This window comes from Heteronotia binoei, chromosome 2, assembly GCF_032191835.1.
Source record: "Heteronotia binoei isolate CCM8104 ecotype False Entrance Well chromosome 2, APGP_CSIRO_Hbin_v1, whole genome shotgun sequence".
In the NCBI taxonomy this organism is placed as follows: Eukaryota; Metazoa; Chordata; class Lepidosauria; order Squamata; family Gekkonidae; genus Heteronotia; species Heteronotia binoei.
Window position 1 is genome coordinate 180,757,204 of NC_083224.1, and position 22,577 is coordinate 180,779,780.

The 22,577-nt window shown below is 46.6% G+C and overlaps 1 protein-coding gene across 1 annotated transcript; it reads left to right on the forward strand.

Moving 5' to 3' along the window:
- The first annotated feature begins 1,795 nt into the window (after window positions 1-1,795).
- LOC132567019 (dimethylaniline monooxygenase [N-oxide-forming] 4-like) lies at window positions 1,796-20,946 on the forward strand. The gene is made up of 8 exons (XM_060232601.1): window positions 1,796-1,933; window positions 6,319-6,507; window positions 7,597-7,759; window positions 9,902-10,044; window positions 10,950-11,149; window positions 14,938-15,290; window positions 17,658-17,730; window positions 20,293-20,946. The coding sequence occupies exons 1-8, from the start codon at window positions 1,802-1,804 to the stop codon at window positions 20,672-20,674; spliced, it is 1,635 nt and encodes a 544-aa protein (XP_060088584.1). The 5' UTR covers window positions 1,796-1,801; the 3' UTR covers window positions 20,675-20,946.
- Window positions 20,947-22,577: the final 1,631 nt, after the last annotated feature.

The window sequence follows — 22,577 nt, forward strand, 5'->3', positions numbered from 1 at the left end:
TTGCTAACTGCCCCTGCCTGACCCTCTTAAGAAAAAAAATCCTGGCTATGATGCTTTACACTGAAGAATTTCCTTTGAAAATACAATTGCCCCCTTAAAATGCTAACAGCAGACTGGGGAAGCCAGTTTTGAACAGTGGAACCAAGTAGAGGGCAAAGGATTAAATTCTTTCTTCCCTGCAGGCCACCCCAAGGCAAACTGAGGCAACACGAGCCTACAGTTTGCATTTTATAAACTGATCTTCATCTCATTTGTTTGAGGCCGGGGGAGGGGGGGAGCTTTCGTTTTGTAAGGATTCTCCATGTTACTTTTATTCACATGGGTAATATTTTTTAAACTTTTTATTCTCTGTGTTAAAGATGCAATATAAATTTCCAACAGCTTTACACTGGCCGCTGTATTTCTCAAAGTATTTTGAATGTCAAAACAAGACAGAGAACAAATATGGATGCTCCAAAAAGGAGAAATAGTTTAGAATCATAGAGTTGCAAGTGGCCTCCGGGGTCATCTAGTCCAACCCCCTGCAAAATGCAGGAAATTCACAAATACCTCCCCCCCTCAAAAAAACCCCATACATCCCTGGAAACCCTTACTCCATGCCCAGAAGATGGCAAAAACCTTCAGGATCCCTTGCCAAACTGGCCTGGGAAAAAATGCTGCCTGACCCCAAAGTGTCAATCAGCATTTCCCTGGGTGTGTAAGAAAGGGCCACGAGAACTAAGCACTGATGCAACTCTTCCCGCCCTCCTCCTCATGATCTTCATAATGTCATAATCAGGGCTTTGTTTGTGGGAAAAGCCCAGCAGGAACTCATTTGCATATTATGCCACACACCCCTGACATCACCACTGTTTCACACAGGGCTTCTTTTTATAGAAAAAGCTCAACAGGAGCTCATTTGCGTATTAAGCCACACGCCCTGATGCCAAGCTAGCTAGAACTGTGTTCCTGTGTGTTCCTGCTAAAAAAAAAGCCCTGGCCATAATCATAATATCTTCATCATGTCATTGTTTGCCTGGAGTTTGGCAGCCCCAGGTGAGATGGCAGAGCAGTCGCTGGTTTTACATTTCAAATCTTACTCTGGGAATCCTGCCTTTTTGAACTGCTGGGTGAGAGAAAAAACAGGCGTTCTGAAAGGAGAGAGGGAACATGTCAGGATTACTAGAAAGGAAATAACAATGTAGACAGAGTCGCATTGTAACAGTAAATTCCAATCTGCAGCTTGTAACTCTGAAATTTCCCCTTTTGCAATCAGTTTGTGAAACTGTCTATACTCCCTGACGGTAACTGCCTCACACTTCCTCTTCAGGCTATCAGACCAGAAAGAGAGTTCCTAACTAACTCTGTCCAAGGAAACCACGGATCAAAAACGTTGTCTCCTTCTCAGGGTTCCCCAAAAGGCTGACTGGGTTCACAGATGCTTCTGGTGGGAGAATAGCTCAGCCACAGTGAGTACTGGGGGGCGGGGGGGGGGGGAGTTGTGCAAAACAAAACAGCTGCTGAGTCTGACTGGTTGGTGGCAGAGAAGAACGGAATGGGGGAAAGGTACTCAGCATTTTTCTTCCACCTTAAATATACAGCGTGCAGTTTTGAATAGCCGTGATTGACATATGGAGTTACACGGGGCTTCTAGCTGTCCAATTGGCAGTGGTGTTTAGAGCTATTGCAACATCGGATTGGCAACAGGCCATTTCAGATGAACTTTGCACATTACTTGTGCAGACAAAAGAGACTACTGTATAAACTAATGCCAGTCCCTTTTCATTGAAGCACTTGTCCTGAAAAGCTTTTGGCACAGACCATGGCACAGAAAGTGGCTATCATTGGAGCAGGGGTCAGCGGGCTGGCCTCCCTAAAATGCTGTCTGGACGAAGGGCTGGAGCCCACCTGTTTTGAGAAGAGTGATGACATCGGGGGACTTTGGCAATTCAGGGTGAGTGGAATTCAGACTTGGCAGGAAGCCATGATTCAGGAACTCCCTTGCCGGGTTTTCAAGCTAAATTGGAGATTGCGGGACTCTGCGGGTGTGAATAGACAGCACAGCAAGGGAAGGGAACAGCGGGCAATGAACTGTAAATAAATGGGAAACGAAAAGGGGCAGAGAATCATCTTGAAGCATGGCAGGAAGGGCAAGGCAGTGGACCAAATCAGCATTTGATTCACTGATCAGGACTTTGGTCAAATGTTCAGCAAAGGTGGGAGGAAACTGAGTTGGGACTAGGACTGCTGGTCTCCAGGTGGGTCAAACCAGAGAGCTCACAGGTATGAGTAAAGCTAGGGCTTTTTTGTAGCAGGAACTCCTTTGCATATTAGGCCACATCCCCTGGATGTAGCCAATCCTCCAAGATCTTGCAGGGCTCTTCTTACAGGGCCTACTGTAAGCTCTTGGAAGATTGGCTACATCAGGGGGGGTGTGGCCTAATATGCAAAGGAGCTCCTGCTACAAAAAAGGCCCTGAGTAAGGCTTATGACTATTGAACACTTTGTGAGAGCTTTTACAAATACATATACTGAAAAACAATGTTTAGCTGCAATATATTCACATATTAATCAAGATGTTATTTTACACTCCATCTTAAAGATCGTGTGCAATATTCTTTCTTTGCAGGACTTCCTGAAGTTCAATAATTCCCCAACAGATGTGACTGCAATTTCCAAACAGGTGTGCATGCAACCTCAGCAACTCACCAAGGGAGAAAGTATTTCCAGGGCTTTTTTTTTAAAGCAGGAACGCACAGGAACGCAGGTCCAGCTGGCTTGGTGTAAGGGGGTGTGACTTAATATGCAAATGAGTTCTGCTGGGCTACTTCTACAAAAAGGCCCTGTAATTGCTGGCCCTTGTAAGAGAAGCCCAGGACAACAGAAGTGGGGAGCCGTGCTAGATCTATTGGAGATACAGAGCAGTGCCAATTGCAATACTTTATCCCTTGGTGAGCTGCCTAAGGAAGGATTGATTCTGAAAGCAGGCGGGAGCAGCGGTCCAGATGCAGCCCTACCTGTTTGGGAATTGCAGTTAAACGTTGTGGTTGAATGCTGTTTTTCAATATATGTATTAGTACAAACTCACTGAGTGTTCAATAGTCATAAGTCCCCAGGTGGGGTCTGTTCTTCAGGCTACATAGATCAGTTCCCCTGGAGAAAATGGCAGCTTTGAAGGGCAAATTCTACATCATTACACCCCAACAAGGTGCCTGCTCTCCCCAGGGTCCATCCCCAAATCTCCAGGAATTTCCCAACTCAAAGTTGGCAACCCTAGTTGGTACTGTGGGTGAAAAAAAAATCTTCTAAGACTTGAGTTGCATGTGCCTTTGAATGCACTACGGTGAAATCCCTTCCTCTGGTTTCAAAATTTGTGACAGGTCTCTGTCCCTGGGATGTCAAACTAGATGATACTGCATCATTACATGAAGAGAAAAGAAAAAGAGATTGAATTTATACCATTTCTTCTATACTTCGAGCTCACAGACCAACAGGTCATAAGCAAACAAATTCAATAGTTCAATAGTGCAGAACAATACAGTTCAGATATACAGAAATGCAACCAATCAACCAAAATACTAAGTACAGAAAATAAAACATTGGATTTATACCCCACCCTTCACTACCAAAGGAGTCCCAGAGTGGCTTACAACTTCCTTTCCCTTCCCCTAGGGTTGCCAAGTCCCCCACGGCCTCTGGCGACCTCTATGGTACCTATTGTACCATAGAGTTTTCCCTCCCAAATTGCTAGAGCGTCCGGGAAAACCATAGAGTTTTCCCAGAAAAGCCTAGAGTGGTCAGTGCGTGGTGTTGTCATTGTGTCGGCCATGTCAGGAGAGGTTCCCCCTGCCGATCCAATGTGGGCTGGCGGGTTGGGAACCTCCAGGGTGGGAGAACCCCCCACCCAGCCCGGGGACTTGGTAGCCCTACCTCCCCCTTCCCCCTACAAGACACCCTGTGAGGTAGGGGGAGCTGAGAGAGCTCTGAGTGAATGCTCTTAGGAGAACAACTCTGAGAGAACTGTGCCTGACCCAAGGTCACATCAGCAGGTGGAGTGGGGAGTCAAACCCGGTTCTCCTAGATAAGAGTCTGTGCACTTAACCATTATACTAAAGTGGCTCTTTCTGATGAAGAAATAAGGCACGAGACTGGTGTTTGGAAGCATTCTGAAAGAAAACTACTCTGAAAAACTTTTTCTTTCCATGGGCACTAGAATTCAGCTACACAAGCTTCTTTTGTAGATGGTGGGTTGATGTAGGGAGGGGGGACACCTCACGTGACCCAAGACATCTGGGTGGTGAGTAGGGGTGGAATTCTAGCATGAGCTCCTTTGCATATTAGGCCACACACCCCTGATGTAGCCAATCCTCCAAGAGCTTACAAGGCTCTTTTTTGTAAGCTCTTGGAGGATTGGCAGCATCAGGGGATGTGGCCTAATATGCAAAGGAATTCCACCGCTGGTGGGGAGGATCAAAATGAAACAGTACTCTTGATCCCTGCCTCAAGAACTTCCTCTCCTTGTCCTGACTGAATAGCCCAGGTAAACCCAATCTCATCAGATCTTGGAAGCTAAGCAGGGCTGACAGTGGAAAGTACTTGGATGGGAGATGTCCTTGAAATACCAGGACCAGGAGGCAGAGGCAAGCTGCATCAAAACAGTTCTCTGAATGTCCTCCATGCCCCGGTAGGGGTCACCAGAAGTCAGCCATGACTTCCAGGTGCATGCATACGTACACTCTCCAAAATAATTTTGGAGAGTGTTTGGAGCCAGTTTGGTGTAGTGGTTAGTGGTTAAGTGTGCTGACTCTTATCTGGGAGAACCGGGTTTGATTCCCTACTCCTCCATTTGCACCTGCTAGCATGGCCTTGGGTCAGCCATAGCTCTGGCAGAGGTTGTCCTTGAAAGGGCAGCTGCTGTGAGAGCCCTCTCAGCCCCACCCACCTCACAGGGTGTCTGTTGTGGGGGAGGAAGGTAAAGGAGATTGTGAGCCACTCTGAGTCTCTTCGGAGTGGAGGGCGGGATATAAATCCAATATCTTCTTCTTTCCTCCTGTCTGAAATACAGTGATCATAACAGGACCTGTTTAAACAGGTAGCTGTAAAGATTTCCACAAGGCAATGTGTAAAATGTTGGCATGCTCAACAGTGCTGTACAGGTGCCAAGTATAACTACAATGAAGAAGAACTTGAAACATGTGAGACCAGAGCTGCAGAAATGGGGGCAAACTGCACCACGTAGATGGTGCGGTGGTGGGCACCATTTTGCTATTTTGTCACCTCAGGGAAAAAAGAAGTTGTTTCCGACCCTATGCTGAGAAGGGTCAGACTTCCGCAAGAGGGCTGATGGAGTTGAATAGGTGACTTGCTTGCCTAGATCAGTCTGTATTCATAAGTGTGTCATTATTAAATGCTGCATGTTGTGATGAAGCTAATGACTTACCTGTACCTGGTTGCTCCCTTACAACTCCCCTGTGACTGCAATAAAGCCATGCCACTTTTTTCTCATTTGCACATGGAGGTGAGAATACTGATTCACAGAAATTCTGATCTCCATTGTCTATCCATATACAAGCGTTAGAAGAGTCTGTGACTGATTTCGCACGACGCTTGTTCTGGGTTGGAGAGCCCTTTTGCTACCGGGGCTTTGGTCTGTTTTCACACAAGTCGCCCTGGAGCTGCGATTTGGTGTGCCGCTATTCCGCAGCAAGCAGAAACTGCTTGTCAGTGTATTCCGCTTGCTGCGGAATAGCGGCACATCAGCTTGCAGCTCCGGGGCAACTTGTGCGAAAATAGAGCGAAGCCCCGGTAGCACCCTGGAACAAGCGTAGTGTGAAATCGGTCTAAATCAGCCTGGAGCCAGTCTAGTGTGGCTGCAAACTAAACAGAATTTGGAAAATTTGAAAATATTCATATTTTGAATGGGAGACGATGTTGTGGGATCATGAAATCTTACCAATTTGCAATCTCTAAATGAAGGAGTAGAAAGGAGAAAGAGTTCAATAGCACTTTTAAGATAAACAAATATTGTGGCAGGGTGGGAGCTTTTGTGAGTCACTGCTCAATTTTTCAGAGAAAGGAAGGAGTCTATTTTCCTCCTTGCCTCTGTTGATCTGGGAGGAAATGGCTGGCATAGCCAATGCCTGTTGCTATCTGGTGGGCCTGGTTCACCTGCCAGGCTGTTAGCACCACTGGGACATGGCTTGGACCCACAAAAGTGCCACACGGTACCTACTTGGATGGCAAAATCCTTGGAGACGCCCACACCACTGTCATTTAGAAGTGGAAATGGACCCTTTCAGAATTTTGGCTTTTGGTCATTTAACTGTTGCTACTGTATAGGAAATTCCTGAAGAGGGAAGAACTAATGTATACAAATCTGTAATAACCAACACATCGAAGGAAATGACCGCCTTCAGCGACTTTCCATTCCCGGAGGGCTGCCCCAACTACCTACATCACTCCTTGCTTCTAGAATACCTCAGAATGTACGCTGAACATTTCCAACTTCTCAACTACATACACTTGAAGGTGAGGAGTTCATGGGGAGGGGAAAGTGGTTCTACCACAACTTAGTTCTTTGGTGCTGGCCAACGCTTCCTCTAAGCTGTGGAGTCTTATGAGCAAAAATTCTACTTTGTGAGTTACTGCCATTAAAGTTGTGAGCTACTGTATAAATTAGTTTGCCCTGGGTTCATTTTTCCTGACCTAAGACAAAAAATTGTGAGCTGGAGGCTAAAAAAAACTGAGCTAGCTCACTCTAACTCAGCTTAGAGGGAACACTGGTGCTCTCACAGGTGGTTGTTTTTTTAAAATTTCAGTTTAGGGTTTATGTAACATCCACACTATAAATTGAAAAGATTCTGGAAGTTCTCAGACGATTTCTCTCAATGAACCCCGAGTAGCAGGTTTGGGAGGGGGCTGAGAATCCCCTAGGGCGTTTTCGCACTGACCTTAATCAGTAGCGACGCCCCTCTTCAGCGCGCAGGATCTGCCCGGATTTCACACCAATTGCCGTGGAGCACCCGGAAGAGCCGGAAAGTCCCGTGGCTTTTGCGGCGCAAATGGAAACTGGTTTTTGGCGGTTTCCATTTGCGCCGCAAAAGCCGCGGGACTTTCCGGCTCTTCCGGGTGCTCCGCGGCAATTGGTGCGAAATCCGGGCAGATCCTGCACGCTGAAGAGGGGCGTCGCTACCGATTAAGGTCAGTGCGAAAACGCCCCTAGTCTGTTCATGGCTCTAGAGTAATGAAAATTTTGTGGGGGGAAAGGGGGGATAGGGAATGATAGAGAAACTAGTTTAAATTATTGGTGTGTACACTAAGAGAAACTGGTAATTGAGTTGGGGATGGGCCCCTATCTGGGATCAAGGAGACCCACATGTAATGCTGAACCAGGCATGCGAGAGAAGCAGAAGGTGGACTTTCTTCTGAGTGCCTCTTGGCTTGTTGTTCAACCATCTCCATATGCTATTGTTGAGAACCTCCTCAGTTCTAAGCATTTATACATCTCCACAAAAGGACACAAAACACAGCAGATTCCCTCAATGTCAACAGGATGTTTAAGGCTATTACAATGCGGTCAGTAAAGACACTTTCTTTCCTTCCTTTGTGTCATGCAAGACCACTGTATTCAGTATCCAAAAACATCCAGATTTTGCAGCTACAGGACAATGGGTGGTATGTACCAAGAAGGATGGACAGCAGGAATCAGCCATCTTTGATGCTGTTATGATTTGCAGTGGCCGTTATGCAGAGCTAAATCTTCCACTGGATTCTTTTCCTGGTATGTGAGGTATATATGACTGGAAACTATACATGGTTTGCTCCCCAGTGGTCCGTGGAAGAAGTATGAGAGCCAGTTTGGTGTACTGGTTAAGAGCGGCAGCCTCTAATCTGGGGGGATTGAGTTTGATTCCCCACTCAACATGCAGTCAGCTGGATGACCTTGGGTCAGTCACAGTTCTCTCAGAGTTGTTCTCTCAAGAGCAATTCTCAAAAGAGCTCTCTCAGCCCCGCCTACTTCACAGGGTGCCTGTTGTCAGGAGAGGAAGGGAAGAGGAGATTGTAATCCGCTCTGAGACTCCTGAATGAGGGTGGGGTATAGATCCAACTGCCTCCTTCTCCTCATCGTCTTCTTCTTCTTCTTCTTCTATCTCAGAATTTCTAGTGCCTACAACTGAATTCACTGCACAACTTTTACTGGCAGCTAAGGCCCAAAGTACACAACCCCGCATCCCTGAGTCCACCATGGGGAGGCAGCACCGTTTTAGAGGCTTCCCCCCCTTTTAAAATCACTGAAATGGCTGTTTTGGCTCTTGAAAATGGGGGGAGGGCATGAGCCCTTCCTCCTCTCTGCTCCCTTGTCCCTGGCAGGATTGGGCTGCTGTAGTGATTTTAAAAGTTTAAAAAAAAAAAAAAAGCTCTAAAGTGGTTCCATGTCCCCATGGTGGATGCAGTATCTAGTTTGGCCTGAAGAGAGGATTGTGACCACCAAGTCTGACTTCCATTTGCAATGGCCATAATGTGGAGCTAGCGGGTAGCTCTTGGGTACTCTTTGCAAGGCTTTTTTTTTTAACAAGAACACACAGGAACGCAGTTCCGGCTGGCTTGATGTCAGGGGGTGTGGCCTAATATGCAAATAAGTTCCTGCTGGGCTTTTCCTACAAAAAAAGCCCTGCGCAAAACAATGGTGGTGTCAGGTGGTATGGATTGATATGCAAATGAGTTTTTTCCCTACAAAAAAAGCCCTGCTTAAATGTACCTGATCGGACAGATGCTGCAACAATTGGGGCACTATCCACAGGGAAGTCATGCCCCAAGGTGAGATTAACCCAGTTCTTTGTGGCTATTATATTACCCTAGAGCTTGGATACACTAGTATGGTTGATATGCAGCAAGAAAGTACTTCTTCAGATCAAGACTGATTAATTTATGGAACTTGATAAAATGGCAGTCACTAGCTTAGGGCTAAACAAGATGTTACATTTTATGGGGAGCTGTGTCTGGGCTAGCGTTGCCCCCAGTCACACAGACGGAATGTCACTTTAAACATCAGAGGGCTCCACTTTGCGCTTCAAATTGAGGTGTGGGGTGACAAAAGATTCCTGTGTCCTCTAGGAAGGCTTTGAGAAGCTGAACAGATGGGCAAGAAGTTATTTAATTTTGCTGGAGTGGCACATGCGGGGAATTCTTCATGTGCTCCTTCAAAATTATGTAAACATTTCCCTGCCAAGGGCAGTTTCAGCTTCTCAAAACATTGTCGAGGGCCACAACCCCAAACTACTTCTCACTTGATATTTCTTCACTAGCAAGGCCCAGCTAGGTATCCCTGGGAAGTTTGGAGGCGCAGTACCAGGATGACATTCTCCCTTATGGTCTGTCTCTAGCAGTTAACAAAGAGGCATACTACCTCTGGACACGGAAGTTCCTCTTGTCTGTTATAGCTGAAAGGGGTTGCTTAGTGTTGTGACTACAGTCTGTTAGATAACTGTAGGAATCATGTTATTGTGCTGTGGTGGCAATGATTCCAGTGTGGTGTCTGTGGGTGCCATTTTGCCTGACAATGTGTTTCCTGGTGCCCACTTCCTTTTCCCTGAAGTAAAGACTAGTCCTAATTTCTCACTACCTCACTGAAGAAGGGAGGGGGCTTAGAAGACCCACAGGAAGCATTGTGGGAGGTCTGCAAGAAAGACCCACTCAGAAGCAGCTGCCTCCCTAAGAGGAGACACTTGGCTCAGAACTGTCCAATGGCAGCCATTTTGTGATAGTCCCACCATTCATTGCGGCCATTTGCAGTTGGCCCTCCACCCATTCTCAGAATTCAAAAAGAGCTCACAGGCTCAACGTGTTTGGAGATTTGTGCCGAATAGGAAACATCTTGTGGAACAACAGGATGTGAGGAAGTCTGTACTTTTCTTCTTCACAGGCATCAAGAAATTTCAGGGCTGCTACCTGCATAGCTGGGAGTACAAAGATGAGACCAGGTTTGAAGGGAAAAGAGTTCTTGTTCTTGGTGCTGGGAATTCCGGAGGGGACATTGCTGCAGAGGTCAGCCGCACTGCTGCTAAGGTAACTTTTTCAGCTACTGTCCTGAGTTACCCCCTTGAGCAGGAAAATATTATTGCATTACAGAGCCTATGACTGTGCAGAGCATTGCATACCTTATAGGGCTGCCAAGCTCCCGCCGGGGGTGGATGATCCCCTGCCCAGGAGGGCCCTAACCCACCAGTAGGAAGCAGGCTGGGGGGGGGGGTTCCTGCCCCCAAAGAGCCCCGTTGGCATATGCCATCCCTGGCATGATGACGTCACCTGGAAGTGATGTCCAGCCACCACTGCTGCTCAATAGGAGCAAAGAGGGAGGGAGGAACTGTGTCACAACATTATTTATAGCTGGGGGGGGGGGGAGAAAATGATATCATTGTGTTATGCGACACTCTAGGATTTTTTTCTGATTCCCATGGTAAAAACCATAGAGGTGGGGGATTCCTAGAGTATCATGTGACTCAGTGATGTCACTTCTGGTTTTTTGGCTGGAAATGACATTGTGCAATGCCATTCTACCTGCTGGCAAACCTACTACATCTACGCATCACTGGTTATTGCACTGTCCATATGCTTTAGCAGTCATGCAGGGAAACCAGTCCACCATGGCAATAGCCAGGACATTTTTGGGAAAAAGCCCAGAAGGAACTCATTTAGATATTAGGCCACATCCCCTGACATCACCATTGTTTCACATAGGGCTTTTTATAGAAAAAGCCCAGCCGGAACTCATTTGCATATTAGGCCACACCCCCTGATACCAACCCAGCCGGAACTGTGTCCCTGCTCAAAAAAAGCCCTGCCAATAGCACAACCCCAAATTATATGTGGCTACAGTCTCAGATACATCCTCTTCCACACTTCATGCCTGCTGTCCAAGATCTGCTGAGCTGTTGGCCTTCCCTAACAATACTGTTTTGAATCTTCTTTAGGTTTTTCTCAGCACCAGAAGCGGAACGTGGGTGTTGAGCCGCATTTCAGATGCTGGCTGGCCTTTCGACATGGTCTTCACCAATCGCTTCATGAATTTCATTCGAAAGCTTGTTCCAGCAGGCATCTCCAAGAGAATGCTGGCAAAGATATTTGGTCGGTGGTTTAGCCATGAGAACTACGGCTTGATTCCTCTTGAAAGGTATTGCTCTGAACTGAGTTGCTTGTGCAGAGATAAGAAAATCTGGCCCTACTTAGAAAAACTGAAGGTTTCTTTTGTTGGGGGAGGAGGATTAGCAATATAAGAAGTAACCGTCCACTTAACAATACTCATTCCCAATGCACGTTGATCTCTCCTTCATGGGGAAAAAGATCTCTCGCAAATTTATTGAAGAAGAGAAACATTCCTACCAATCAACTGTTTTTCTTCATAGTAATTTCTAAGCATATTTCCACCTGAAGGAAAGCATTTGGGAAAGATGCCCTCTTGTTGTAAGTTATGATTCTAGCTATACCCAGGTACGGTGGCTTCACAAGCAGAACACAATATTATAGATCAGGGGTGTCAAACATTTGTTATGAGAGCCGGATCTGACATAAATGAGACCTTGTTGGACCAGGCTGGGTCATGTCGGGCCGGGCCATGTGCGTACCTATTTAAGATTAGGTAGCAGAGATATAAACTTTTTAAAGGACACATACAAACACGACTAAAGATTTTTTTTTAAAAAAAAAAATTGAAATAAAACATGCTTAAAACATTTGCACTTGTTGGTCTTAAAGGAGCTTTCTTTGTATTTCTCCCATGGGATCCAGGGAACTGGGCAAAGGAAGCTCTGGTTCTTTCCCTCCCTCCCCAGGGGACCAGGAGGAGGAGGAGCCTCAACCAATGGAGAAAATTGAGGTTTTGCTCTGTAGCTCCTGTGTGATTGAGCAAGCCTTGCAAAGCAAGTTGAGATGCAGAAGGAAGCAAGAGAGAGGGAGAAGGAAGCAGATGATAGCCAGTTGCTCGGGGGCCTGATTTGGCCTCCGGGTCTCATGTTTGACCCCCCTGTTAGATTATACCAGAATGTTAGTGCGAGTTAAGAAGTAATCATAGAACCACTGAGTTGGAAGGGATCTCCAGGATCATTAAATCCAACCCCTGCACAATGCAGGAAATTAACAAATACCGCTCCCCACCCCCTGCACACAGTGACCCCTGCTCCAAGCCAGAAGATGGCAAAAAACCTACAGGCTCCCTGGCCAAAATGGCCTGGAGAAAAATTGCTGCCGGTCTCCAAAGTGGCAAATAGCATTTCCTTGGGCGTATAAGAAGGGCCACGAGAACTAAGCACTGATGCAGCCCTTCCTGCCCTCCTTCTCATGATATGCCTAAATTTACAGAATCAGCATTGCTGTCAGGTGGCCATCTAGCCTCTGTATGAAAACCTCCAAAGAATATGAGCTCCTTCTTAGGCACTGAAAGCCAAACTGAGATACACACAATCCTGGTCACTCTGCACAACCTACCACTGATCCAATCCTAAACCCTTGTTCACCCATGTTCATTAATTTCTGTTCATGTCCATGCCAATGTTTTTCCTGATCCCAGTGAAGTGGGGAGGGTAAAAGGGATTTTCTTCTGAGAGATGAAGGGGAAAATAAAAGGTGCATTTGAATTCAGGATCTGAAGGCTAGGAACGGATCTTATTTCATTATTTATTTACTTCATTCATACCCCAACTTTCTCCTCAATGGATACCAGTAGTTTAGACTGATCTGCTCTCTTTTATCCTCACAACAACCTCGTGAGGTAGGTTAGGCTGAGAGTGCATGATTGGCCCACAGTCACCCAGCAAGCTGCCATGGCAGAGTGGGGATTCAAACCTGTGTCTCCCAAGGAAAGGAAAGGAAAGGTCCCCTGTGCAAGCACCAGTCGTTTCCAACTCTGGGGTGACACTGCTTTCACAACGTTTTCCCGGCAGACCTTTTTACAGGGTGGTTTGCCATTGCCTTCCCCAATCAGTACAGTTTCCCTCCCATCAAGCTGGGTACTCATTTTACCGACCTTGGAAGGATGGAAGACTGAGTCAACCTGGAACCGGCTACCTGAACCAGCTTCTGCTGGGATCAAACTCAGGTCATGAGCAGAGGGCTCTGACTGCAGTACTGCAGCTTTACCACTCTGCACCACGGGGCTCTTTGTGTCTCCCAAACCCTAGTCCAAAACTCTAACAGCTAACTGGGCATGAACTGTTATTCATAGCGGTGTCTGTTCTTCCCCTCATCTTCTATAGAATTGAAGGGCAAAGGAAGAAACATGTCTGCATGCTAGGGCTGCCAAGCCCCCGGTCCAGGCGGGGAATTTCCTTCCCAGAAGGTTCTCAACCCGCCAGCCCAACCTCCCCGTGTTGCTGGCGCGATGACATCACCTGGAAGTGATGTTATCAAACTGGTGGCGCCCATGTGGGGCCACTCTAGGCGTTTCTGGGAAAACTCTATGGTTTTCCCAGACGCTCCAGCCATTTGGGAGGTAAAACTCTATGGTACAATAGGTACCATTGAGTTTTAACCTCCCAAATAGCTAGAGTGTCCGGGGGAAACCATAGAGTTTTCCAGGAAACGCTTAGAGTGTCCCCCGCATGGGCGCCGCCATTTTGATGATGTCACTTCCAGGTGACACCATTTCGTTGCGTGCGCCTTACTCATGCAAATGTCCCCCGCCGGGGGATGAAAAGAACTTGACAACCCTACTGCATGCCTTTGTGTAGGCCTGACAGTATTTTCAAAAGATATCCTCGTAGATCTTTCATAAACAAGCTACATCCTGGGATCAAGGCCAGGGAGAGAAAATAGGGATTATAAATGAAGACAGATGGGATTATATACAGGGTCATTTCCACCTCTGTTTCACAGTTCATGGACAAAGAAAAAAGAGGGGGAGCGTAATCAAGCAAATGAATCAGGTACCTGAAAGATTAGTTACCTACAAAACAAAGGGCCAGTAATTAAAAACAATAACTGAATTATTATTCAAAAACATGTATTTATTATCAATTAGTTAAAAATAATTGCGGACCCAATTATGGCCTCAATACAGAATAAAGGTGTACAATATACACGTGGGACCAATTGTGACCAGACGTGTTTTGGCCAAAGTTGTCTTCTTCATTGGTCAAGCAATGTTCTGTAGGGGAAAAGGGAGAGGAAATTTGTTTTTAACTATCTATGGTTAATACCTGGTCAAAAACACAAAACAAATCTATTTATAATAAGCATGCAATATATATATAAACTTAGACAATTTAGTAAGGAGCTTGCACAGCCAAGGAGATGTGTGGGGCAGTGCAAAGATAGAATTTAGAACTGATGCATAAGCAGGGTGCTAAAACAACTCAACAGAGCTTTTTTTGTAGCAGGAACTCCTTTGCATATTAGGCCACACCTCGCTGATGTAACCAATCCTCCAAGAGTTTACAGGGCTCTTCTTACAGGGCCTACTATAAACTCCAGGAGGACTGGCTACATCAGGGGTGAGTGGCCTAATATGCAAAGGAGTTCCTGCTACAAAAAAGCCCTGATTATCAAACTACTTCCAATAACAAACTTAAAAACTTGAATTATATAATTATAATTACAATCAATTGACCCAAACCTTAGAATATTGGTGAAGGCTCATAGAGTATCGCTTTGTGTCATGGTCAGGTCCAGTGTTTTGCAGGGAAAAGCCCAGCAGGAACTCATTTGCATATTAGGTCACACCTCAACACCGCCATTGTTTCACACAGGGCTTTTTTGTAGAAAAAGTCCAGCTGGAACTCATTTACATATTAGGCCACACCCCCTGAAGCCAAACCAGCTGGAACTGTGTTCCTGTGCGTTCCTGCTCAAAAAAAAAAAAAAAAAAGCCCTGGTCAGGGACAGATCTATATGTCCTGAACAATATTACTCTCACAAGCCTTAAAATAATAACAAATAATGTTCCAGTTGCCAATTTTTCCCCCACAGTTCATGGATACCATTAATTCTGAACGATGAACTGCCCAGCCGTATCCTTTGTGGTTCTGTGGTGGTAAAGCCAAACGTGAAGGAATTCACAGAGAGCGCCGCCATCTTTGAAGATGGGACTGTAGAAAAGGACATAGACGCCATCATCTTTGCAACAGGCTACAAGCCATCCTTCCACTTTCTGGAAGAATCTCTCCACAGTGTCTGCAGAAACAACATGTCCCTTTATAAGCAGATCTTCCCTCCTCATCTGGAGAGGCACACCTTGGCGATCATTGGATTCATAGCGGTAACCGGATCCATCATGCCGGCAGTGGAACTTCAAGCCCGCTGGGTCACAAAGGTATTCAAGGGTAAGAAAGTACATGCATGTGAAGGTTTTTAAAAACTAGTCTTGGCTGGTCAGGTAGCCACATTCTGGGTTCTCAAGGGCAACTCCGCATAGAGTGTGCTGCAGTAATCCAATGGTGAGGTAACAGGAGCATGGAGTAGTGTGGCCAGTTCACTGAGCATAGGTAAAGAGAGCGGTGGCAAAACAGATGCAGCTAACAAAAGGAGCTCTTGGCTGCCATGGCAACCTGCTTTTCAGAGAGCAAGGCAGGGTCCACGAGCACACCTAAGCTCTTGACCTGCTATGAAAAAGCCAACATCACTTCGTCTAGGACAAGTGGATTCACTCCTATCACACAGCAGGGGCCTAGGAGGGCCTTCTACCGGCTGCCACCACTTTGGTAAGGGTCTGCATGGGAGGGCCCAGAGCACCCAACTACCCCGTCTTCCTTATTAGTATATACCGTATTTGCCGGCGTATAAGACGACTTTTTTGCCCAGAAAAACATGCCTCCAAGTGGGGGGGGGTCGTCTTATACGCCGGGTGCAGCGGCAGCCAGGTCTAGGATCCGTGGTGAGACGCCATCAGATGAACAGCCGGAGCGAGGCAGGGACAGGTGTTGCTGGGCTTTGAACATAGGAAGCTGCCTTATACTGAATCAGACCCTCTGTCCATCAAAGTCAGTATTGTCTTCTCAGACTGGCAGCGGCTCTCCAGGGTCTCAAGCGGAGGTTTTTCACACCTATTTGCCTGGATCCTTTTTTGGAGATGCCAGGGACTGAACCTGGGACCTTCTGCTTCCCAAGCAGATGCTCTACCACTGAGCCACCGTCCCTCCCCTTCTTCGGCTTCTTCGGCGCGGCCCCTTTCCCAGCAAACGGGGGAATGGGGGCAGGCAGGGCGGAGACTGAGGGAGGAAGGGAGGGAGGGAGTGAAGAAGGGGAATCCGAAAGTCCGAAGAACGGCTCTAACTCGGAGACGTGGAAGCCCGCCCACGCGTTAGAGCAGAACCCGGGCTGCGAGGCGGGAAGCCGCCGACCTGTGCCTCTCCGTGGCGGTCAAGACGGGGTGCTCGGGCTGGCTGAACGCCTGGTGCATGGAGGGAAGAGGTCGGGAAAGCAACCCGGTGCCTCTGTGGAACAGACCCTTGCGCCTTGGTTACAGCGAGAGAAGAGCAAAAGAAAGCAGCCATTGGCTTTGCGTGAGGCGCTGTCGCTAGGAAGGCAGCTCGGCGAGGCGGATTCCACTGGAGCTCTTCTCCAGCAGAAGCCGCCTCGCCGAGCTGCCTCCCTAGCGACAGCGCCTCACACAAAGCCAATGGCTGCTTTCTTTTGCCCGCGCGACCAGGCGGGGGAGCTGCTGCTCTCGTCGCCCTGTTTGGGTCCTGCCGGCAAGGAATTCAAAAAGATACTCTATATTTTGAATGGAAATGTTGGGGGGTCGTCTTATACGCCCAGTCGACTTATACGCCGGCAAATGCGGTACCTCTTAACTGTGACCAAGGCGACGGGAGGACCCAGACAGTTAAGTAACAACAAATGGTTTATTTACAGTGCTCAAACAATAATAAGTGTGTGATAAACATTTAGTGCAATAGTGAATCTATAAACAGTAAAGGTTTGTGCAAAACAAAAAGAAAAGCCTTAACGTGAATTGCTGAATGTTCCTTTCTCTAATACCAAAACTTACCCCCTGGGGTAAAGAATCTCTCCTGCTGCCTTCTCTCCTGAGAGAACCCACCCTGTCTGCGCTTGGGCCTTCTATGCTTTTCTCCTAGGTCTCACCGTTCTCTGGTCTAGTTTCCCTCCAAAACCTTGCCACCCAATCAAAGGGACAGAAGGGATCCTGGGAAATGTAGGCCCTCTGCAGCTACTCCTAGGCAGGCTTCTCTGAAGCATGTAAGCCTCACTAGGCCTCAGATCATGACAACTCCCTTGAAAATATCAGCCTTTCTGACCTGTGTTGCCATTGTCTTGTCTGGATTCAGCTTCAGTTTTATTTTTCCTTCATTTGTACCCAACCTTTCTCCCCAATGAGGACCCCAGGTGGTTTACATAATCATTTTATCCTCACAACAACCCTGTGAGGTGGGTTAGGCAGAGACAGTGTGACTGGCCTAAGGTCAACCAGTAAGCTTCTGCTGTACAAGTGGGGATTCAAACCTCAGTTTCCCAGAAACGTCCAATACTCTTAACTGCTACACCACACTGGCTCTCAGTGGACATCCCCAAATCTAATTCCTGCCCTCCAGGATACTGCAGGCTGTCAAGCATTTATCGGTCTTTATTTATTTGACTGCATCAGACCAAATAGAGTTCGTTAGGATTTTTGTGAAAGGAAACTCAAATAGGAGCAAGTTGATTCACACTGTATTTGTTTCTGTTCTTAGGATCACGTAAGCTTCCTGCAATGAACCACCTGATAAGTGAAATCGCTAAGCAGAAGGAGGATCTCCGTAAACAGTACGAAACACTTCCCTGAAGACTATCAAGAGTCAGCCATTGCTATTCCTTTCCACTGGTTCAAGAAACCAAAAGGAATCCCCCTACCTCCCAGACACATCAGAAATACTAAAACTGTCACAGTACATTGAGGTTGTGGGCTTAGAAGGGTGAAACCAGGGCCTTTTTTTGAACAGGAATGCAGTTCTGGCTGGCTTGGTGTCAGGGGGTGTGGCATAATGTGCAAATGAGTTCTTGCTGGGCTTTTTCTACAAAAAAAAAAAAGCCCTGTATGAATTAGGGTTGCCAAGTCCAATTCAAGAAACTTTGGGGGTGGAGCCAGGAAACATTAGGGGTGGAGCCAAGATCAAGGCTGTGACAAGCATAATTGAACTCCAAAGGGGGTTCTGGCCATCACATTTAAAGGGACGGCACACCTTTTCAATGCCTTCCTTCCATAGGAAATCATGAAGGATAGGGGCACCTTCTTTTGGGGCTCATAGAATTGGACCCCCTGGTCCAATCTTTTTGAAACTTGGAGGGTATTTTGGGGAGAGGCACTAGATGCTATACTGAAAATTTGGTCCCTCTACCCCAAAAAACGGCCCCCCCCCCAGAGCCCCAGATCAATTCTCCATGATTTTCTATGGAAATAAATCTCCATAGGGAATAACAGAGTTCCCAGCAGACATTTCCCTCCCCTCCCCCCGCTTTCTGATGACCCTGAAGCGGGGGGAGGGCCTCCAAACCGGGGGATCCCCTGCCCCCACCTGGGGATTGGCAACCCTAGTGTGAATCCATGGTGATGTCAGGGGGTGTGGCCTAATATGTAAATGAGTTCCTGCTGGGCTTTTTCTGAAAAAAAAAGCCCTGGATGGAACTCTAGGGCTGAGATCATGCACACTAAATAATGCATTTTCCAACTGGATTTTAAGATTTCACACAGTAAGATCCAGTTGGAATGTGAACTGAAAGTGGATTGAAAATGCATTATTTAATGTGTGTGATGTGGGCTTAAGATAGTTCTCTTAAGGCAGCTCAGGAGTAGCGGGAATGGAAATTCAGTGAGGAAGAAGAAAGAGGAACAGGTTGAGAATGCCCTAGTGGAAAACTTTGGTGGATAGACATTGCTCATAATTCTGGGAGTATGGAGGAGCTCCCTCAATGTCACTACATTTGACCCCAAATACTGGATCATGGGAAATAAAATTGTCTTCTCCATGTAGCATACTTTTAGATTTTGTTGGCTCCTCAGCAGTGGGCCACCATTTTTCCTCCAGAGAAATGGTGCCACCGTGTGGTTAGTTGAAAACACCTTCTTGGTTTTTATTGTGTATTTGCTGCTCAGAAAAGCAGGACTACTTTATTGGGCTGTCAATTATACAGGTCATGACTGATTTGAGGCATTTGTTCTGTACATCCCATTTGTCCACATGCAAAATTCCAAATCAGGAAGAAGATGTGGAAAAACAAGCAGTTGGCACACTTGTTCAATTCTGCCTGCAGCTTTTATTAAAAAGGGAAAGTAGAACCAATGGGTTGAAATTAAATCAAAAGTTTTCGACTAAACATTAGAAAAAACTTCCCGCCAGAGTGGTTTCTTACTGGAGCAGGCTTCCTCGAGAGTTGGTGGGCTCTTTTTTTTAAAGAGGTTTTTAAACAAAGGTTAGATGGCCATCTGACAGCAATGCCTATTCTGCAGAACATGAGAAGGCGGGCAGGAAGGGTTACATCAGTGTTTAGTTCTCATGACCTTTCTTATTCACCCAAGGAAATTCTGATCACCACTTTGCTGTCAGAAACCAATTTTTCTCCAGGCCTGTTTGGCCAGGGATTCTGGGTTTTTTTCCCCCTTTTGCCATCTTCTGAGCATGGAACAGGGGCCACTAGGGGGATGTGTGGGGGGAGGTATTTGTGAATTTTCTTCATTGTGCAGGGGGTTGGACATGGTGGCCCCTTCCAACTCTATGATTCCGTGAACATCAGAGGCAGGGGGAAAGCAGGAACCTATAGCTATTGGTAGGAATTGCTCAGTTGCCCTGGAGTCATCTGCATTGGATCAAAGGTTTTCAACCACTGCACAGGACAAGTTCCAGGTTTTTGGGATGCTTTGTCATGTTGTCATTCAGGGACTTCCCTTCCCAGGGATCACAAATTGGATTGATTCCTCCAATATCTGATCCTTAGCTGTTTTAATCTTCCTTGAGAGATCCAAATTAAACCAAGTGGCACTGTCAAAGCAGCAGCAGCAGCAGATCACGCTAACAATGAGTGGGCTCTCAAACAACAGCCACTCAGGAAACGGGGGAAATCCCCTGAAATCACTACTTCAGAGGCAAAAGTAGAAACTCTACATTATTCGTCTCAGCACTAAGTGAGCACACTGCTTGGGGAAACCTGGGTTCACATCCCCACTCGATGATGACACTCCAGCTGGTTTCGGAAAAGCTGCTATCTGTCCAGCTGAGATTCTTGAGTTCTGTAGCTGCATACTGCCTCCCAGCTTCTGGAATCACTGAGTTGAAGAGGCCTTATTGGACTTCCCTGGAAACTGACGCTCTTCTGCTTTCTTTTCTACTACAGGGGCATTCCCACTGACAAGGACAAAGTGCGGACAAGCTTTATAGACTACATGGATGAAATTGCCACCTGCGTAGGCGTCAAGCCCAGCATGCCGCTGTTGTTCCTAACAGATCCTAAACTAGCCTTTGAAGTCTTCTTTGGTCCCTGCACTTCTTACCAGTACCGCCTGACCGGACCGGGGAAGTGGGAGAAAGCCCGAACTACAATCCTGACGCAATGGGACCGAGCCCTAAAACCTCTGAAGACTCGAGTCATAGTTTCCTCTTCCAAACACTCCTCCATTTCCTGCTGGCTGATAGTCCTTGCCCTACCAATATTCCTTGGTACTGCTTTGTTTACTTGTAAATACTCACCTCCTTCATGGTTGCCCTGGATAAAGTGAAGGACAAATGCCCTTTACCTGTTACGCTGATTTCGAAGTTTACTGTTTTAATCATGTGCCATAACGGAGAACTTATGGCAGGAGTCTCCAACTTTTTCCAGTTTCTGGGCATTCTGACACAGATTGGTGGGCACAACCACAAAATGGTTGCTGCAGGAGGTGGAGCCAACCACAAAATGTCAGGAAGTTAGGTTATGCATAACTCTTTAACATTTCAGGAAGATGATGTTTTTTAAATGGACAAACTGTTTTTAATTCAATACACACAGCTGACCTTCAATCACACAGTGGAAAGTCTTGTGTTGTGACATTTTTAAAGATCTACACAGCCAATCAGGTCTCCAATGGCCAATCAGAAGCCATGCTGGACAAAAGCACTATCTGGCCTCACCCACTTTCTCCAAACGCTTGGTAGGTGCCAGGAAAGGTATCATCAAGCCCCATAGTACCCACAGACACCACCTGGGAACCCCTAACTGAAGACGTTACTGTCTTTATTGTACTGCCCCAGATTTCAGGTATTTATTCCAAATAAAGCACCTTAGCACACTGTACAGCAAATAAGTCAAAGTAGGGTACCAAACTCTGGACTAGGGAATTTCTGGAGATTTGGTTGTGGGCTGGAGCCTGGAGAAGGAAGGGAGTTCAATGTTTAAGTTTCAGTTTATTGGATTTATATCCTGCCCTCCCCACTGGAGCAGGCTCAGGGCGGCTCACAGCACAGTTCATATTGCATAAAAACAGAACAGTTCATATTACATTATTAAAACAATTAAAACAGTTAAAACAGCCTGGTGCTAATATCAGTTGACAATATTACACTTCAGATGGCATTCAGGATATGGTTCCCTTTCCATCCCATGGTTCCATCCCATTCAAGATGCGGTTCCCTACTCCCATATCAGTCATTCCAGATTAAAAGCCAGCCGGAATGATGTTGTTTTACAGGCCTTGCAGAAGTGGGCGAGGTCTATGGTTGCCAAGTCCAATTTAAGAAATATCTGGGGACTTTGGAGGTGGAACCAGGAAACTTTGGGGGTGGAGCCAGAAGACATTAGGGGTGGAGCCAAGATCAAGGCTGTGACAAGCATAATTGAACTCCAAAGACAGTTCTGGCCATCACATTTAAAGGGACGGCACACCTTTTCAATGCCTTCCTTCCATAGGAAATAATGAAGGATAGGGGCACCTTCTTTTGGGGCTCATAGAATTGGACCCCCTGGTCCAATCATTTTGAAACTTGGGGGATATTTTGGGGAGAGGCACTAGATGCTGTACTGAAAATTTGGTGCTTCTACCTCAAAAAACAGCCCCCCCCCAGAGCCCCAGATACCTGCAGATCAATTCTCCATTATTTTCTATGGGAATAAATCTCCATAGGGAATAACAGAGTTCCCAGCAGACATTTCCCTCCCCCGCTTTCTGACAACCCTGAAGCGGGGGGAGGGCCTCCAAACCGGGGGATCCCCTGCCCCCACCTGGGGATTGGCAACCCTAGCAAGGTCCCACAAGGCCCTAACTTCAATAGGTTATAATGCCACACAGTCCACCTTAGATAGCAGCCATTTCCTTCAAAGGATCTCATCTTTCAAGTCTGAAGATTAGTTGTAATTCTGGGAGATTTCCAGCCCTAGCTGGAGGATGCAAGGGTGGGGGGGGGGCAGAAATCCATGTGGCAAAACCTCAATGAACCACTGGTTATAGAATCATTAGGCTGTACGAACCAGTGGTAAGAATACAACATCTGTGAACTTTCTACTTCAACTTTGACCGTAAGAAATTTAATTTACTGGAATTTACTATACCAGAAGTCAGTTCCAACTTGGAAAAGGCTTTTGCGAAACAAGGTCATTTTATATGCTGGTTTGCCCATTGGTGGAACCACAGCTGGGACTTCTACACT

Bases quoted from the DNA above. Each gene is read 5' to 3' on its own strand.
- LOC132567019 (XM_060232601.1), top strand. From the start codon at position 1,802: ATGGCACAGAAAGTGGCTATCATTGGAGCAGGGGTCAGCGGGCTGGCC. The intron at 7,760-9,901 runs GTATGTGAGGTA...TCTTCTTCACAG, and splicing joins TCCACTGGATTCTTTTCCTG to GCATCAAGAAATTTCAGGGC. The intron at 11,150-14,937 runs GTATTGCTCTGA...TTTCCCCCACAG, and splicing joins GGCTTGATTCCTCTTGAAAG to TTCATGGATACCATTAATTC.